This window comes from Rhineura floridana, chromosome 3, assembly GCF_030035675.1.
Source record: "Rhineura floridana isolate rRhiFlo1 chromosome 3, rRhiFlo1.hap2, whole genome shotgun sequence".
NCBI lineage: Eukaryota > Metazoa > Chordata > Lepidosauria > Squamata > Rhineuridae > Rhineura > Rhineura floridana.
In genome coordinates, this window is record NC_084482.1 from 23467454 (window position 1) to 23486174 (window position 18721).

The following is an 18721-nucleotide window of genomic DNA, read 5'->3' on the forward strand; positions in this document are numbered from 1 at the left end:
CTACTGATCCAGCCCCTGATCAGCATCCTCTCTGCTATTGCTGATCCCTTCAAAGCACTTCCTGGTTCCTTGGGAGTGACCCTCAGTGAAGTCAACGCTCAGAGCCCTTCCTGCTTCTCAGGTGTGGGTGTTGTCAGCTGAGCTTACAGCAGCAGCTGCTGTGGCTTCTTTCTGGTGCAAAGATTGGCTGCTGGTGAAAAGCAAATGGGGGGGGAAGAGGCCACAGAACACGAGTGCTTTTTATGAAGGATCACGGAGGTGGGCGAGAAGAAGCAAGGGCCCTTTTTTCTGTCACCCACACCACCACAAGGATTTCCCTCTCTGACCGCTACTGCTGTTTTTACTTCATACAACTCTTTTTTCGCTGTGGTTAGCAGCTCTCCTGGGGCAAGCGTTTACACTCCTTGTGTCCCCATCCATGTGGCAGAAGCCCCCGTGTGGTTGTGACGAGTGTTGTAGTGGTCGCAGGCTTTATTTCAAATCTGTGATCAGGGTAATTGCAATGAATTGATTCCCTGTCTCCAATGGAGGCAAAGCTGAGTGGGGTAGGGGCCAGTGGAGCAAGGGTTGTCTCCCCTCGGTGGCTGCCTCCAGCTCTGTTGTGCTCAGTTCAAAGCCAGGCTGCCTTTTATTCTTCAGGGCTGCTTTGTCATCACTGGAGCTAATAAGCACATGGGCAAGAGGCACAAGCCCACCCAGGCCATATCAGCCCTAGAGGCCTCAGGCCTTCCTGAATTGGAACACACTCATGAATGTATTGGCAATTGTGTTGCACGAGACTCGTAGGCACTGGGTGGAGTTGGAAGGGCCCGCTGGCAAGGGCCTAACGTGGTGACGTTTGCCTCCTTCATTGGAGAGGGAAGAAAGTTGGGTCTGGCACAGCCGGCAGTAGACAGGGGCTACCCCTTCCAAGCTCCTCCTCTCCCTGCCTTGAGGACCAGAGCCGGTGGTCGTAAAGGGAAGAGGGGCTCTTTAAGAGTGAATGTAATTGATGCTCTTGGGACTGGACATTCAGCACAAGGTTCTGGGAGAGCCTCTTGTGCGAGCCCTCATAGAGGGGTGGGATACAATACCTCCTGGGGAAATGTGAGGTTTGGGAGCGGGGGGATGGGATGCGGACGTGCCAGAGCTGATGGTATTGGCCCTGTGCAGCTGTTGTAATCTCTTGGATTGTAACTTGTAAGTATGTGACAATGTAAGAAGATGTAATAACAAAGATGGTTATTCCTTCTTGTGACTATTGTGTAGAGTTGGATTGCTGGTGGGTGGGAGTAGATCCTATTCCATTTCCATCCTTCTTTCGTGAGATTAAAATAGGAAATGGAGGGCTGGGAGGATGGTGGCTTTTAAGACCAGCCTGATTGATTGTTTGATTGATTGAGTGAGTGAGTGAGTGAGTGAATATGGAAGGAGAGAAGTGACTGTGGCCATTGTCCAAGAGGTCATAAAGGTGGGTGCCAGCTGCATTGCCACTTCAACTTCACTCTCACTGCAAGAGATCTGAGAAGCAGTAAGAAACTTCAGCTTGCCAGTACCGAATGAGAACACACTCCTCTTCTGCCTGTCACAGCAAACAGGATGTCTTCTCAAACTCTACACAGATCTGATGGAGAAAGGGGAGGGAAGAAAAAAGAAAGGTAAATTCTGGGACTGAGACAGAAGGTAGGAGCATTTCCTCTATTTACATACCCCACCCGAATTAGCTGCAGGGAAGCTGCTGTTCCTGCAAGCTGTGAAGAGAGCTAATCGTCTTGGTTTGTGAGGCAGATGGGAAGGAGAAAGGAGGTGCTGTGGTCTCTCGGGGAGGCTCCTCAGCAGAGAACATCTTACAATCCTCCCCCCAACTTGGAGCCAGTGGCAGCTGGTAGCTCCATGTCAGTGGGGCGGTGGAATCCTCGCCTGATTTTATTCCAAGTGTTTCCAGGATCTCTCCAAGGTTCTGAAACCTATTCCCAAAATAGGTTCCGCACCTTGGGGAGCTCCTTGAAATTTCAGACTAAACACCCAGCAGATTCCACTGCCCCATTGAGCAAAGCAGGTATTTGATTTGCCATTCACACGCTGTAGCTTACGTGCTTGCTTCCAACAGAGCCATTAACAGTTTAGCTAGATAAAGAGTGTGTGTAGCTGTAACCTGAGCTCTGGGTAATGTCCGCACAAACACTTAATAAATGCTCTTTAGCTTTCTCAGAAAGCAAGGAGGAGACCTATTGACTGCCTTTCAAAGAACCCATTTCCCTTCAAATATTTTATAAGAGCAGGGGAGAGCCCACTCCTCCCTTTCAGAGTGCCTCTGCTCACCGTAGAGGACTTCCATTCACTCTAAAAAGCCATGCAGAGGAATTGGCCTCATGCCTGAGTCTAGGCAGGCATACATCTTACCGAATTATCCTTGACAAAGTATTTAAGAATATTGGTGCTTCCAAATGGTTGCAGAGGGTTTCTAAGGGGCTACAGCACTTTTGCCTTTTTACACTGCAACAGTTCCACATAGGTCTAGCACCTTGGACAGCTTCTTGAAAGGTCAGACTAAAACCCAGCATTGATTCCACTGCCCCACTGACACAGAGCCACCAGCACCACTGCTCAGAGCTGGTCCTGAACAGGACTACTACTACTCAGGCTGTCATTCATTTCAAGATGATAGTCAGAGCTCAGACAGTAAACCAATTCATTGATGACATTTGCTTACATTTGTGTATGAAGAAATAGTTCTGAAAGAAAAGGCATGCTTTTTTTTAGATGATGTGACAGCAGGTACCATCATAGTAGTGGTATTCCCTCTTGGCACGAAGGTCCTATCAATATTTGAGTGTTATTATGGTACCAGTACACTCCTTTTGCCTTTAAATTTGCTGTTCCTGCTCAGCATAGCCTGCTCTATTCCGACTGCAAAACCAATGTTTTCCAGCCATACCGGTGGTCATTCTGCTGGCTTGGATCCATCTCATTGTTTCCCCAATCCCCACCTTTTATTTGATATTCCCTACTCCTTCTGTTTCTAAAGGAACCCTTACCTTTGCACACCTTTGAACTTCTGGAGCAGCAAGAAAACAGAGGAGAGTGGCCACGCACCATTACTTATTTTCTAGATATTGAGAAATCTGAAGATCTGGTCCATTTCTAACCCCACCACTAACCAAAAAGAGGCATAAAGCAACCATTGATGTTGTGTAGAACAGTGGTTCCCAACCTTTATGAGTACGGGGGGCCCTTTATATAAGCTCAAAAAAATTCATGACCCCCTCCCCCCAGGGAGGCAGGCTGGCTGCCAGGAAGTAAGGAAGGGGTAGCCTTGCTTCTTTTTGCTTTACAAAAACCCCTCTCCTCTTGTTCTGAGTAAAGGCAGCAGCAGCAGTGCGAGGAGACGGGAGACGGTTATAGTAATCCCCTCTTCTTCCAGTATCTCCCTCAGCCTCCTTTGGCGTCTGCCATGCATTTTATAGGCAGATGCCTGAAAGACACTCTGGCGCTTCAGCAAAAGTCCTCCCCTCTTGTTTGGAGCAAGGGGGAGGTGTCATCTGCAGCGGCAGTGAGGAGCAGACAGCATCCAAGGACTGAAGATTTAAAAAAAAAAATTCTTTACTGTTTGCGGCCCCCTTTGGATTACTTCATGGCCCCCATGAGGGTCACAGCCCCCAGCTTGGGAACCACTGGTGTAGCAGCATGACTTTAAATGTGTTTAAGTGAACTTCCCACTCAAGTCTCACACACTGTGAAAGAAAACATGTTTTACAGATATTTACTGAGGTAGGGGTGATCCTTTACTGAGGTAGGGGTGATCCTTTAGTTTGCACATATGTGGAACTCTTAAAATACAGAACAAGTACTGTCTACATGTGTTAGATAATTACAAAGATTCCTTTTGGAAACTGCAGCCTACTGCCAGGCTTTGAAGTAACTATACTAGTACTCAGAAGGCTATTTAGCAGGAAAGGAAGTACAGGAGCATGGAGTGGGGTGGATTTCTCATTAACTACATGTACTGTATGTGGGGAAACACCAAAGGAAAGTGTCCATAAACACACTAGGAGCGGATAGGCATTGGTTTATTTTTGGGGATAGGGCTTATCCCCAGGTAGCAGAATTTACTTTTAAGGCTCAAAAGGAGCGAGATTGGGGCTGGTGGAGGGAAATGGCATGTGAATCAGGGCTAAATACTTTGGGGGCAAAGAACTGCTAATACACATTAAACAGTGGTGTGGACAAGCCCAAGGATGGAAAAATGCTTCATCTAACAATGGTGCCCACCACAGTTAAGATTTTGTTTTAAAAATCTCCTGCCTGATGGATCGGGGACAGCTATTTAAGTTTTAAAAAAAACACTCTTGATCTAAATGTTATAGGCCTATTGCCTAACCATTTACATTACCAGTGAATCTGTGCCATCTTTTCCCAGCTTCCTCCCTTGACCCAAATCCACAAAACTGCAGAAGTCAATTGGCAAAAGCAGCTGCAGTAATGCTGCTACTCTGACAAAATGGGAAACTGGTTTTAAGTGCTACCTGTAAACCAGTTTGTTGGAGCAGCAGGATCACATCTGAACTAGGGCAGTTGTCTCAGGTGCAACAAAATGTGCGCTGAAACAAACTCTGTGATATGATATGCATCAGCCTTGATGGCATCATCATGAATGTAGGTGGCTGTGAGCAAGCATGTGAACCCTGGGATCTTGCACCCCCCCAAAGCACACCAACCCAACCCCATCGATACAGACATACCACAAACACATTCATTTGCATGAGTAGTTAGTCTATACAACATGCCCCAAATACTTGCACCACCCAACAAACAATTCTCACAGTATTGGCCAAGATTGTACCTGTTCTTGTTACAACCACAACCCACTCATGTAGTAATGTCCAAATGAAGGCAAATCCATCTTTGGCATATGATAAGTTATTAAATTGATATCCCACCCTCCCAAAGGAGCCCAGGGTGGTTTATATGGTAATCGGTTCTCTAGTAGCACAGGGTTTAAAAACAGGAAAGTGCGGCCAGATAAAAAAGCCCCTTGAAGTCTCTTTTGGATAAAGATTCCATTGAGCGATAAGCTGTTGCATGTCCCAGACTATCCTTACCTGTTCCTTCCCAGCACTTATTTTCTGGAAGACCTGAAACCACACCTTCTGCAAGGCCATCAAATCTCTTCCAAAGCCATATCTTACCAAACAGATTTTATAAGAGAGAAATCAGCACACCTTTCAAAGGGGAAGACTTAAGGTTTTATTAACTTCAGGAATTTTCAGCTCCACAGAGGCTTCTGAACAGAAGGTACAGGTTCTAAAGGAACATTAACTCTCCCCATCATTTAAATATCAAAATCTAGAGTTAAAACTTACGTTTAAATAGGTTTCTATTTTTTGCAGACAGACAGACTGGCTAGAACACCAAAATCTTTAAAGGGAAGATGAACTTCAGTAACAATTTTGAAGTTATGAAGGGGCAAAGAAAAAAGGATTAATAATTATCTATTGTACATATCTATAGGAGTCTCTCTCCAGTCCTAATTTTACTTTCTCACTTTGCCTGTGAGGTCATCCCACCTTGATCCTTACAAGTGAGGGAAGCATTTTAGACAGTGACACTAAAGAAAGATAAATATTTTCAGTGACTACAAATAAAGTACAAAAACAGAATTGAAAAAAGAGATCAAAGCCCCTTTATTCTAACAGTACTGGCCAGCTAAACTGCCACAAAGTTTCCCAGCTTGGAGAATCAGAATACAGATTTTAAAAAGCCCACCGCTCAAACATTTTCCTGACAGAGGTCCAGAAGTTTCACAGTCCTTCTATGGTGCTTGTTCCTAAAAGCAAGAAATCAGAACAAATGCAGGAAGTGTGACAACTCTTAAGTCAGGGATGGGGAACTTGTGGCCCTCCAGATATTGTTGGCCTACAAGTTCCATTAGTATGGCCAGTGGTCAGGAAGGATGGGAGTTGGGAGTCCATCAATATCTGGATAGCCACAGGTTAGCCACCCACTACTCTAAGTCAACAGTGCTCCCTTTAGAACAGCATACTTATGAGACATGAAAGGAGTTTTAATAACCCCACTGATACAGTCAAAGATAGCTTAAAGAACTATACCCATGAAAAAACCCATTAAAGTTATAGGAATCCCCACACACAACAAAGTTGTATCTATTGCAAAATGCATTTTTTTCAGTGGGACTTACATTCCCAGTTCATTTCTCTTTGAAAATATGCAAGACAAAGGTTATAAATTAGTACATGAGAAACAAGGTCAAGATTACCTCCTCTTCCATGTTGGAAAACTAATTCCCTCTTTGATAATAACAGAATTAGGAGCATCATCCTGGGAATTACTTTATTCTTAGAATTCCAGCAGAATAAAGCACCTGCAGAAATGTATATTTTCCAAATTTTGAGAAGGAGCAGAGAAATTCAACAGGGTGGATCAACCAGGAGCAAAGTAACACAAGCTACAGCTTGATAGTCTGAGCAAAGGGAGAAACTAAGCAGAGGCCAAGGCATTGTCCAGTTAGTCACAGAATAGTGCAGGAGAAGTGCTACATGCTCAGACAGTTATGCCTTCCGTTTCACCAAAGACTACAGCAACCTCTTCCCCTTCCAAACAAAAACACACCAAGAACAAGAGCCCTATGCCCTGAGGTTATGCAATAGTAGAAGCCAGCCTGCTATGATCACTGAAGTACATTTGCCGACTCAAATTGTCCTTCCCTTGGGCTACACCTTCTGGAGTTGGGGGCCTGGGCACAGGCCAAGGGATGGCTTGGGTATATGTGATATTTGCACCACAGTCGACATAATGATGAGTCTCCAAAGAGCTCTGAGTTATGTGGCCAATGTAGGAGATCTTCACTGAAGTCCTGAAGGGTGGAAGCAAAGAGAAGGATTCGCAAATAAATAATAATACTGAATTCTGCAACCCCTTAAGCTAAAAATGCATCATGTTCCAGACTTAACCTCTGCCTAGACTACAAAAGTACTGGCTGATTGTGCAGGGTGTATGTGTTAAATGCACAAATGCAGAGGCTTCACATTAAAGGAAGCCTCAGGTTAAGCCACCTAACAATGTCTTGGTCCACAACAGAGTGCATGTGCACAATTATGCATTTTAATAAGAGCATTACTATTTAAAAGATGGGATGAAGATCAAGGAGCAACTGCCTGCAGCCCATCTCTTCCCCTCAATGTAACCCACCCAGAAAACTGCTGAACAGGAGGCACATTTACTTCCTTGTCAGCACTTCAGTGTGGTGCCCTATTTATTTTTATTCATACAAGGCATTTTATACCTTCCCGTTGAGCCAAAAAGGCTGCCAGGGCAGCTTACAACAATCAGTCATTCGCTCCGTGCTGGGTGCTGGCAGTGATCAAGATCAGGAAGCTACCTGGGGCCCATGGATAGTTAAGGGCCTACTCTGAAGGTAAAACCTGGACTCTGAACAAGCGGAAATGGTGTGAGCAACACATTTTCGCTAAAGGAATGGCCCACTTGCCTGGATGCCACATTACAGTGAATCCAGACTGCAGACCCTGCCTCTGGAAGAGTATAACAAATGCAGCATTCCCATCCTGGCTCTGAGGATACAAGATGTGCGTTTTTACATGGAAAATGGCAGCTCTGTTACCGGGATTGGTGGTGGTGGGAGAATTATAATTAGCCCAAAGTGTGCCAATGAGATATACACATTGGGACTCAGGAGCCTTGACCGCTAAATAGGTTACAGCAGGCACCCCCAGCATGTATATTGAAATGGGGCCCTGTAGGAAACACAATCACCACCAGAAGCCTCTTTTTTACAAGAGGCTGACACACACTAACGGGTTCAACAGGACTGGAAATGTGGCTGGGAGCATAGAATTGGGAATCCCAGCGTTTGGTGTGCGTGGGAGTGTTGTTTTAAGGGTTGCATTTCTTGCCCATCTGCCTGCAGAATGTGCTAGAAGAGTATGAGCAATGGCTGCTGAAGTCCAATAGGAGAGTCAATGAGATTCAGTGGCACAATTAAACACCACTTTAAACCATAGTTTAAAGCAAAGTAGGGATTTATGTGCATGATCAGCGTGCTGGGGCACTGTGTTCAAGAAAGAGTCTTGCTTGTTGCATCATCCAACCCCGGAATGGTTCACACACACATATTAAACCACAGCTTTAATATGACATATGAACTAGGCCAGTGTCTTTGCCATCCCAGGACTAATCCAAAATCAGAATTTATGAAAAGAGAATTCAGATGCAATATTTGCATAATTTATACAGATCACAGTGTTCAGTTTTTCCTGAACTTCCAAGACTTGGATTGGCCCAGCAGTTTTACATTTTCTTTTCACACGTAGTATACAATGTCCTGACTACACCACCTTCCAACCCATACATTTACTGGGAGTCCAACAGGCCTACTCACCTGCCCCTTATATTATACTATGGGCCAGTGTCTAGATGGGGATTCACACCAGAAGATTCATGGATTGATCTCAAATTTATTTCTACCCCATGAGCACAGTACAGAGGAGATGCATACCTCATGAAAATCACCATATTGTGTATTCTGATCCTGGGTAAAGTGCAAAAGAAACTAGAAAGGACCAAGAAATAAATTGTCAAGAGACTTAAACAATTAAAAGAAATTCAACACATTAAAAGTCAGATGCTCAATGGAGTCTTGTCAAGTTAATCCTCTTGACAAGTTTATGGGAAGCACATAATATAGCACTGTGCTTTTCAAGCTTTGATAACATTTTTTAAAAACTTTTTATTTGGGAGCTGCCTGTAATCTCTAGCTTGAACAACCCTGTGAGGTAAGTTAAACAAAGAACATGACTAGCCAAAAGCCATCCAGTGGGGATTTGAACCTGGGCTCCCCTTGTCCTAGCCCAACACTCTTAACAACTATGCAACACTGGCCTGAGATAGCTAGTCCTGCTGCATGAAAGGACCCAGGAGGCATAGGACCCAGGAGAGAACAGTGGCATAGGGTTATGGCATTTGAAGAATCAAGGAAGTGCTTGGGTTGTTGTGGGAGCATGCAACAGAACAGGGGTTCCCACACTGTAGTACACGGACCACCAGTGCAAATTTCATACAGGTAGCCTGCGGAACGTCTGTGGATTTGTGGCTGAAGATGGGGGATGGCACATCCATTGCACTGAATATTCCTATTGATTCTGAATTGTATTTTTATTGCTGCTTTTATTTCTTATTATATTACAATTTGAATGCTATGGAATTACAATTGCTGCAACAGGCAGAAAAATCATTACGTAGTCCACCAAGAACTTCAACAATTGTCAAGTAGTCCAATGGAGGAAAAAGTACGGGAGCCACTGCAATAAAAGTTTGACTGGGGTGGGAGGGCAGACATGATCTCCAAATCCCGAGAGGCAGTGTTATTACAGGATTGGTGAGAGTCCACTTTCAATGCTTGTGCACTGATTGTTTCTCCACTGGGTCTATCATATTGAGGATATTGCCTGCAGTTCTCCGGCGGCCATAAGGCAAACTACTTGAGCCAAAATCTTTTTAGTAAGGTTGGGGAAGCAGAGAGAGGGGGGGCAGCTACCCTGGGGCAAGGGTTTCAGTAAGTTAAGTTTCAAACATAGTTCAGCATAAATCAAGTCCTTACTATACATAAGAAGAAGGTCCACCCATTTCAGCCTTCACTGTGAAATTAACCTAGGGGGGAAAAAGGGCACAAGCAATCATCCAGCAAAGCCAAATTAGTTTTAAAAACACCACACAATTGCATATCCCTCCCACTACCACTCCCCACAAGATCCCAATTTCATTTAAATTAAAAAGACTGCTGTACCAGCTGGTCACTCAGTGGCTGGATGCGGGTGACGTTGTTAATCTGTCGAGTCCCAACCACAGTATTCATGTATTGCACCTGACTGGCCAAGCTGGTTACTGTTACCGAGTAGAAATTGGAGTTTCTGATCCGGAGAGTGGCCTATAAAAAAAGGAGAGAGGAACAGAATCGCAGAAAGCTGAGAGACTTCCAGAGGTGGCCTGACAATTTCAACTGTATTAACTTATATACACTTGTATATTACCGTGATGGCAAGGACGACAAGCGAGTTTTTCTTGTCAAACCAGACCGTCACCACTTTGATGCCATTGTCATCCACAAGGACGGAATGTGGGAAGAGAAAGAAGACCACCAACCCTGATACCAGGAGGCAGAGCAGCACCGACACCAAAACGTAGAGTTTCCTGCAGGGGACAAGATCAACTGGTAGATTAGAGCAGCTGGGCAAGTAATGGAATTGAAGCAGTAGTGAGAATTCTCTGTTCAGGAAGGTATTTGTTCACTTCCATGTCTCCGTCCAGAGTATGGAGACAGTGAATGAAAAGTTAGATACTTCATTTGTACTTACGTCCTTTGAGGTTTTAACCTCTGGTCATGGTATGGTATTAGAGCGACCAATTCATTGACTTGCTCTAGAAAGAAAAGAATAGTAAAATGCCAGACGCTTTCGGTGTTCCATGTCATTTTCAGTGCACAGAGATGTGCCTGACAGCTTCTGAAAGTCAGCTTGAGAACTGAGATCTGGGTTGCCATACAACACTTGGATTTGCTGTGAGTTATCCATGGGATTGAGGAGTGAACAAGTCTATAATGAGGATATAATAGGGAACTGATCCTGAACACAATAAGCAGCTTGGAATACTAGGTGGTTTGAGAGCCCCCCTAGGGAACTTTTAGTTTAAAGCGAAATAAATAAGATTAAGGATGGAGAATATGTCCTCCAGAAGTTGTCACTGGCAATGGGAGTTGGGACTCCAACAACATCTGGAAGGGAACAGGTTGCCCATGCCGGTGTAAGATAGAAACAGAAAGAAATGTAACTTGAGCAAGATTACCCAGTTGTGGCAGAGACAGGAGTAGAATCAAGGCTCTAATTCATTAATCTAGAGCACCACCAAAGAGTTCACAGAATTTGCAAGTTTGCCATACCAAACACAGGCAATGTAAGGTCTGCAGGGTAAGAGTTAGTTTCAGTCTGCTAGATCTCACCTCTGAGAAATAACCAGGTGTCAAACAAGTCACCACATGATCATATTTATAAAGGTCCTAAAATTACAAGTACCAGAAAAATTGTAAGGGGGGGGCAAATCAGACCGCACAGCTATGTAGCAGGAAGGCGCTTGAAGGCAGTCTAGTCCAAGTTCCATACTGGAGCATGATTCTCTAGCTTCCAACAGCCCTAAACTTTTAGGCTGCAATCCAGTACACACTTACCTGGGAAAAAGTCCCACCGGACCCAATGGAGCTCACTTCTGAATAGACATGTATTGCATTGCTGCTTTAGTCATTAGCGACATGAAACAGCAGCAAGTTGTGTAAACACCATGCCAGGGATTCCTATTGGGCAAGGAATTGGTTTACTCTACACAGATCCAAGTAGTAAGCCCCAGCATATGAAAGGGAAGCTCTCAAGGCCATCAGCCAGTGTACCCAAGAGGATTTTTTCCTCAGTAGAGTTCTTGCATGGCCTAAGGTGGGGCGTATAATAGGAAATGCTAAAGGCAGGATGTACAGGAACAGGAAAGCGTGCTTTCAAGCCCTAGCAGTATAAAACATTCACCCTCCTCTGGAAGCACACAACAGGCCAAACTATACAGAGACAGAATTACCTGTGGGGATGCAGCCAGTGCCTTGGCAGGAAGGGCAAGTGATGCTGTCTCGCCCAGTGAATTCCACATATGGGAACCTGGCAATGTCTTCTTCCTGGTCCTTGTTGTCCAACAAACCGTTACTCTCTTCTCTCTGCTGCCTGGAGTAGTAGGCGCTAGTGCCCACAGACTGCAAAGATCCCATTGCAACAGTCAAGGGGGGGGGGAACACTTACCCTGGAATGAAGCACAAATTGGTAATTAAAAAGCAAATATTCCTCCTCACCCAGCTAGATCCACTTCAGAAAGAGACACCATCAGGGTCATGTGTAAGCCACAATAAAAAGGTGATAATTCTGCACCAGAGAGAGAGAGAAATAAGTGGATTCTGTAAACTGTATAAAATCTACAACTTTTGCACATTTTCTTTTACATCATTTGTTGGCTAGTCCCGGGGGAGAGGACAAAACAAGAGTGTCACTTATTTCTCTCGCCCCTTTAAAGTCCAAAATTTCAGCAGACTTTGCACAAACATAGAAAACCAAGAGAGACTGCCATGAATCCTGTTAACTGTTTAATTAAGATGAGCAGGGTGCTGCCGCTTGAAATGTTCTCAAGTGGACTGCCTTCCTAACTTTTATTGGAAGCATGTTTTATCCTTTAAGTAGGTTGCTTTGAGAGGGCTCTGCCCTAAATGACATTATTAAAAGAAGACTCTCGGAGGTCAACATTTATTGTCCTCTTTAGCCAAGCCCCAACACAATTGCACCATATGCTCAGCTGCAGTGGGGTTTGGGCCCATTTTGGATGGGGTTATGCTCCTGTGTGAGAAAAGGTATACACCCAGGCGCACTGCTGCCAGGTTAAATAGGCAGCTGAAGTTGGGCTTTTCAAAAAAGATTTTGGGCAGGATTCACCTAACACTGTCTGCTGAGCTGCTGATTTTTAATGCTGTTTTGTTTGCTGTGTTTTTTTTTTTACTTGATCGTAAAATGTCTTGTTGCGAGACAAAAACATGTTTTAGTAAATAAACCAAACAAATACTAAGCTCCAGTTGTAGACATAGCCTTAAAAGAAGCACTCCCAGGTCTAAAAACAATTGCACTGTTTTTTAGGAAGATAAAGAAAATACACATTGGTTGGGAGGGGAGATGTCAGAAGAGCAAACTGAAACTTAACATGTATCATGCAAAGAAAAATGCACCAAATCAAAGGCTAGTCCCTTGGGTGCTCAAGAGGGGCAAAAACGGCACAATTCACTAGGGAAGACCAAAAACACCCACAAAAGGGCCTAATTTAATTCATCCTGGTCCTTGAGGAAAACCAAACTCCCTCAACCTGGGCAACATCCAGCTCCCTTCTCTCTGGAAGCTACTCCCCCTTTTCCTTAAACCTTTTGCGTCTTCCAACCTCCACCTGGTGGCTTTGCTCAAGAACAGCTCTCCGATATGCCTGACCCACTTCTCCCATACGGCCCTAAATCCATTTCTCTATGAATAGCTCGCTCCATCCCCCACCCCAAAGACAAAAAAGTTATTGACTAGCAAGATGCCTGTCATTATGACAGCGTGCAACTGTAGGAGTGATTGCAATATTGTTCATGAAGGTCCGGCCATTGAGCATCAAGGAGGAATGAAAGGCCTTGACTGCACTTGGGAGAGTGCCTCCTCTCCCAAGTGCCGCATTTTACATACCCTCAGGAAGGGACTATTAGTTATTCATTGAAACAGGGTGGGGAATTCATAAAAGGCCACATTCAGGGACACCACTGGGTTGGAGCCAAAGCCTGCATCTTGCCAAACCCATCTCCCAAACTATTGTGAATCAAGCACGCTCCTTTCTGCATAGCCTCGCCCTTCATCTACACAAGCCCAAGCTCGGTCCTCCCTCTTGGTCACACTGGACTGTGACAGAATATTGAGGGAAATTTAAGGACTGGCTTTTTTTTTAAAGATTCACATTCCCAATAATCCTGGCATCTGCATGAGAGGGTACAGGCCACTTGCACACTTAAAACCCCTTCAGAGTGCCTTGTGTTGTTGTTATATGCCTTCAAGTCAATTTTGACTTATGGCAACGCTATGAATCAGTGACCTCCAAGACAGCATCTGTCATGAACCACCCTGTTCAGATCTTGTAAGTTCAGGTCTGTGGCTTCCTTTATGGAATCAATCCATCTCTTGCTTGGTCTTCCTCTTTTTCTACTCCCTTCTGCTTTTCCCAGCATTATTATCTTTTCTAGTGAATCATATCTTCTCCTTATGTGTCCAAAGTATGATAACCTCAGTTTCATTATTTTAGCTTCTAGTGATCGTTCTGGTTTAAACTGTTCCAATAACCAATTATTTGTCTTTTTCACAGTCCATGGTATGCGCAAAGCTCTCCTCCAACACTACATTTCAAATAAATTGATTTTTTCTCTTGTCTGCTTTTTTCACTGTCCAACTTTCACATCCATACATAGAGAGCGGGAATACCATGGTCTGAATGATCTTGACTTTAATGTTCAGTGATACATCTTTGCATTTGAGGACCTTTTCTAGTTCTCTCATAGCTGCCCTCCCCAATCCTAGCCTTCTTCTGATTTCTTTATTGTCTCCATTTTGGTTAATGACTGTGCCAAGATATTGATAATCCTTGACAAGTTCAATGTCCTCATTGTCAGCTTTAAAGTTACATAAATCTTCTGTTGCCATTACTTTAGTCTTCCTGAAGTTCTGCTGTAGTCCTGCTTTTCTGCTTTCCTCTTTAACTTTCCTCAGCATATGTTTCAAATCATTACTGGTTTCTGCTAGTAGCATGGTATCGTCTGCATATCTTAAATTATTTATATTTCTGCCTCCAGTTTTCACACCTCCATCTTGGTCCAATCTCGCTTTCTGTAAGATATGTTCTGCATATAGATTAAACAAACAGGGTGATAAAATACACCCCATCTCACACCCTTTCAATCCGTTTCTCCATATTCTGACCTTACAGTAGCCTCTTGTCTAGAGTATAAGTTGTGCATTAGGACAATCAGATGCTGTGGCACCCCCATTTCTTTTAAAGCATTCCACAGTTTTTCATGATCTACACAATCAAAGGCTTATAAAGCACAGGGTGATTTCCTTCTCAAATTCTTTGGTTCCTTCCATTATCCAACGTATGTTTGCAATATGATCTCTGGTGCCTCTTCCCTGTCTAAATCCAGCTAAGACGTCTGGCATTTCTTATTCCATACATGATAAGAACCTTTGTTGTAGAATCTTGAGCATTACTTTACTTGCAAGGGATATTACTCCTTTCCTGGGATCCTCTTTCTTTGGAATTGGGATGTAAATTGAATGCTTCCAGTCTGTGGGCCATTGTTTTCTTTTTCATATTTGTTGACAAATTTTTGTCAAACTTTGGCCAGATTCAGTCTCGGTAGCTTGTAGCAATTCTATTGGTATGCCATCTGTTCCTGGTGATTTGTTTCTTCCAAGTATTTTAAGAGCAGCTTTCACCTCACATTCTAAAATTTCTGGTTCTTCATCATACGGTTCCTCCATGAATGAATCTGTCATCCTTGAATTTTTTTTATAGAGTTCTTCAGTGTATTGCTTCCATCTTCCTTTTATTTTATCTCGGCCAGTCAGTGTGTTCCGCTATTGATTATTCAACATCCCTATTCTTGGTTTAAACTTCCCTTTAATTTCTCTAATCGTTTGGAATAGGGCTCTTGTTCTTCCCTTTTTGTTGTCCTCTTCTATTTCTATACAATATCTATTGTAATAGTTCTTTGTCCCTATGTACTAGTCGCTGTATTGTTGCATTTAGGGTTCTAATCATGTTTCTATCTCCTTTGCTTTTGCTTTCCTTCTCTCTTTAACCATTTTAAGAGTTTCTTCAGTCATCCATTGAGGTCTTTCTCTCTTTTTAATGAAAGGTATTGTCTTTTTGCATTCTTCCCTGATAATGTCTCTGACTTCAATCCATAGTTCTTTCTGGTTCTCCGTCAACTAAGTTTAAAGCCTCAAATCTGTTCATATTCTTCTGGGATGTTATTTTAATTGTATTTTGGCATTATGATTGCTTTGTTCTTGTTCTTTAGCTTTACTCTCATTTTTGATATGACCAGTTCATGATCTGTAAGGTATGGAACTTCTCCATCTTCTGCTATCAATTATATAATCAATTTGATTCCTATATTGACCATCTGGTGATGTCCATGTGTACAGTCTTTTCTGTTGCTCAAAAAATGTGTTTGCAAGAAACAAATTTTTGGCTTCACAGAATTCAATAAGTCTTTCTCCTGCTTCATTTCTATTTCCTAAGCCCCATTTTTCCACAATTCCTAGTTCTTCTCTGTTCCCTACTTTTGCATGCCAGTCCCCATGATTATCAGCACATCTTGTTTTGGTGTGTGATCAATTTCTTCCTGTACTTCTGCATAAAATCTTTCCAATTCCTCTTCTTCTGCGTTTGCCGTTGGAGCCTAGACTTGGATGACAGTTACGTGAATAGGTTTTCCGTTTAATCTCATTGATATCACTCGCTCAGACCTTGCATTGTAGCTCCTAATTGCTTTTGCTACATCACTTCTCACCATTAAAGCAGCCCTGTTTCTTCTTAATTTCTCATTTCCTACATAAAATATTTTGTATTTGCCCAATTAAAAATGTCCCATTCCCATCCATTTTAATTCACTCACACCGAGTATTGTAATGTTCATGCATTCCATTTCTTTCTTGACAATTTCTAACTTTCCCTGGTTCATGCTTCTCACATTCCATGTTCCTATTGTGTACATTGTACAACTCTGGACTCTCCTTTCGTATTTGCGCGCATCAGCCTCTGGGCTTCCTTTCGGCAATGAGTCTAAAGCAGAAGGTGCAAAGGGCTGTTCCAGACTGGGGTGGTTGTTTTTGGCAGGTGTATTCTGCAACATGTCAATGATGCATGACATTAGTGCATTAGTGACGAGTTTAATACATCATTCTGCTCTACCCGTTGTTAGGCAGTTCTTCCCCAATGTTACTACATCATCTGGAGAGGCACTCTTGACCTGTAGTACATCAAAAGCAGGAAAAAAATAAACCAGAACACTTGCGGCAGAGAAAGTTACAGGATTTCAGCAGGAAGTTATGGAACGTGCACAGACCACAAACAGCAGTATGCCAGCCCCAAAACATTTGGAGGTGCAAACAGTATTGAAAGTGGGATCAAGTATAACTGCCTTAATACCATCACGAGGACAAATAATCACGAATGCACCATCAAAAGGATGCCTGGAAGGGCCCATAATCAGAACACAACATCATCTCAGCAGCCTAAAACCTGGATCAGCAGCACAATCAGATGTCAGGGGGAGAGCTAAACCACACCAATGGCATGACAAAACAATGTAGTTTTACAAGATGTGGAAATGCTGGCAGAGAGGGGCCCAAACAAACTTCTTTGGGTCGAGTGTTCCATAATCTGGATGCCATAAATGAAAAAACCTTGTTCCATGTGGACTCCAGCCATACCTCTAACGGTAGTAAAACACAGAGGAAGGCAGGATCACATAGAAGGAGATGGTTTTTAAAATCCCCCCATCCCAAATCACTCAGTACACTTCCCCTCCCCTCAAATAAAATTAAAATTGGTGACACACATCAGTCATCAACCTGAAAATGTTTATTCAGTGAGTGGGCAATTTTTTTCTCTAAGAGTGTCCAACCCCACATTTTTGCAAATGCCACTGTTTCAGGCCTGCAGTGAGGAGGCAAGTTCCAAGCAGCGACTCAACATAGACACGCAAAGTGCAACTATCTTTACATCAAAAGTAACTGAATTATGCGATGTCACAACCTCATGCAGAGACAACTCCATGCAGAGGCTGTCCAAAACGAGGCAAAGCCAGTATAGTATATCATGACGACACAAATCAGGCAGCCTCTCTTGTGGGTGGGTAAAATTTTTACTTTTGATGGCATGCTAGCCATTACCTCACAATATACAACTTGAGAATTACCAAGTTAGATAGATAACCAGATTGAATTAGATAACTCAACTCATGGGTGCCTAACCAAAGCTGGGGCAGAGACCCAAGTTAGATATGTTGCACGTGGACACAAACACATTTTTTCTTTCTTTTTCAAGAAGGGGGGGGGGGAAGAATTCAATTTAAAACAAGGAAGAGGTATAGAGGCAGAGAAGAGAAATGGGGGGATGGGGAGAGCCAGAAAAGGTAAAAAGATTGCCATTTTTTTAAAATGGAGGCAAGTTCCGTATAGTAGTTTGGCACTAAAGGTGACTTCCAGATCTGAAGAGGCTGAAAACTATGGAAACACATACTATTATTTGTTATTTTTATTTATCACATTTATATTCCATCCTTCCTCCCAGTAGGAGCTCAAGGCGGGATCCTAAGAAACAGCCAGGGGGGCGCAGTAGTTAACAGCGTCAGGCCAGGAAACCAGGGTTCACATCAACCATGAAGCTCCCTCGTGACCTTAGACCAAGTGACCATCTCTCAGCCAGCTTGCCAGCGTTTCTCTCTCTAAGCCTATCTCCCAAGGTTATTGTGAGAATGACATGAGAAAGCACCGCGTACACCACCACCCTGAGTTCCTCGAAGGAAACGGCAGGAGGATGTGCATGCAGTGTGTCAAAACCGCTTTGCACCGCCTGGACAAAAAAGGAGGCTGACCCCAATCCGCTTCACACGTTCATTAACCTCCGACCCGCTAAAAGACTCACCACCATCCAAGCTCACCTGCCGCCGCGTTTCTAACTGAAGCCCGGCTCTTCACCATTTGCTAAGGCTGCTCAGCGTTGCTACGACACCCACCGATATCATAATGAGGGGGCGTTACCAAGAGGAAACCACGCCCCTTCCCTGGAGCCGCAAGGCAGAAATAATAAAAACTTTTTTTTCAAACCCGCCCCATATTAGGAGCCGCTTCCTTCCCAGTGCGCATGCGAGACAGGAGTGGGGCGGGAAGAGGGTGTTATGCTGGCACGCGCCGGTAGCGGCCGCTCTAACCCTTGTCACGTGCGTTGTCACAGGTGTGTCCGCGCGCTTCCTAAACTCTAAAGCCATCGTCATGACTGTGAGCGCTCATACGAATGGTGTTTGTTTTATTGCGCACGCGTGAGTGAAAAA

The 18721-nt window shown here is 43.7% G+C and overlaps 1 protein-coding gene across 2 annotated transcripts; it reads right to left on the reverse strand.

Moving 5' to 3' along the window:
* Positions 1 to 5202: 5202 nt before the first annotated feature.
* Positions 5203 to 18517, reverse strand: TMEM106C (transmembrane protein 106C). Of its 2 annotated transcripts, none has more exons than XM_061615008.1 (8): positions 18316 to 18517; positions 11629 to 11844; positions 10368 to 10431; positions 10044 to 10203; positions 9800 to 9940; positions 9614 to 9663; positions 8513 to 8566; positions 5203 to 6853 (listed from the first exon to the last, which is right to left on the reverse strand). In XM_061615008.1, exons 2-8 carry the CDS (start codon positions 11810 to 11812, stop codon positions 6637 to 6639), a joined length of 870 nt encoding a protein of 289 aa, XP_061470992.1. In that variant the 5' UTR covers positions 11813 to 11844; positions 18316 to 18517; the 3' UTR covers positions 5203 to 6636. The 2 variants fall into 2 exon arrangements, with proteins under 2 accessions (XP_061470992.1, XP_061470991.1); XM_061615007.1 differs by having other exon boundaries at positions 18332 to 18516.
* Between the last annotated feature and the right edge of the window lie 204 nt (positions 18518 to 18721).

What these genes read in the sequence shown, in the direction of transcription:
- TMEM106C (XM_061615008.1), bottom strand. Translation starts at nt 11,812, where the DNA reads ATGGGATCTTTGCAGTCTGTGGGCACTAGCGCCTACTACTCCAGGCAG. An exon ending in TTGTCGTCCTTGCCATCACG is followed by an intron (nt 9,941 to 10,043) that starts GTAATATACAAG and finishes CTTTTTTTATAG; the next exon opens with GCCACTCTCCGGATCAGAAA. An exon ending in GGACCTTCTTCTTATGTATA is followed by an intron (nt 8,567 to 9,613) that starts GTAAGGACTTGA and finishes GGTCCTTTCTAG; the next exon opens with TTTCTTTTGCACTTTACCCA.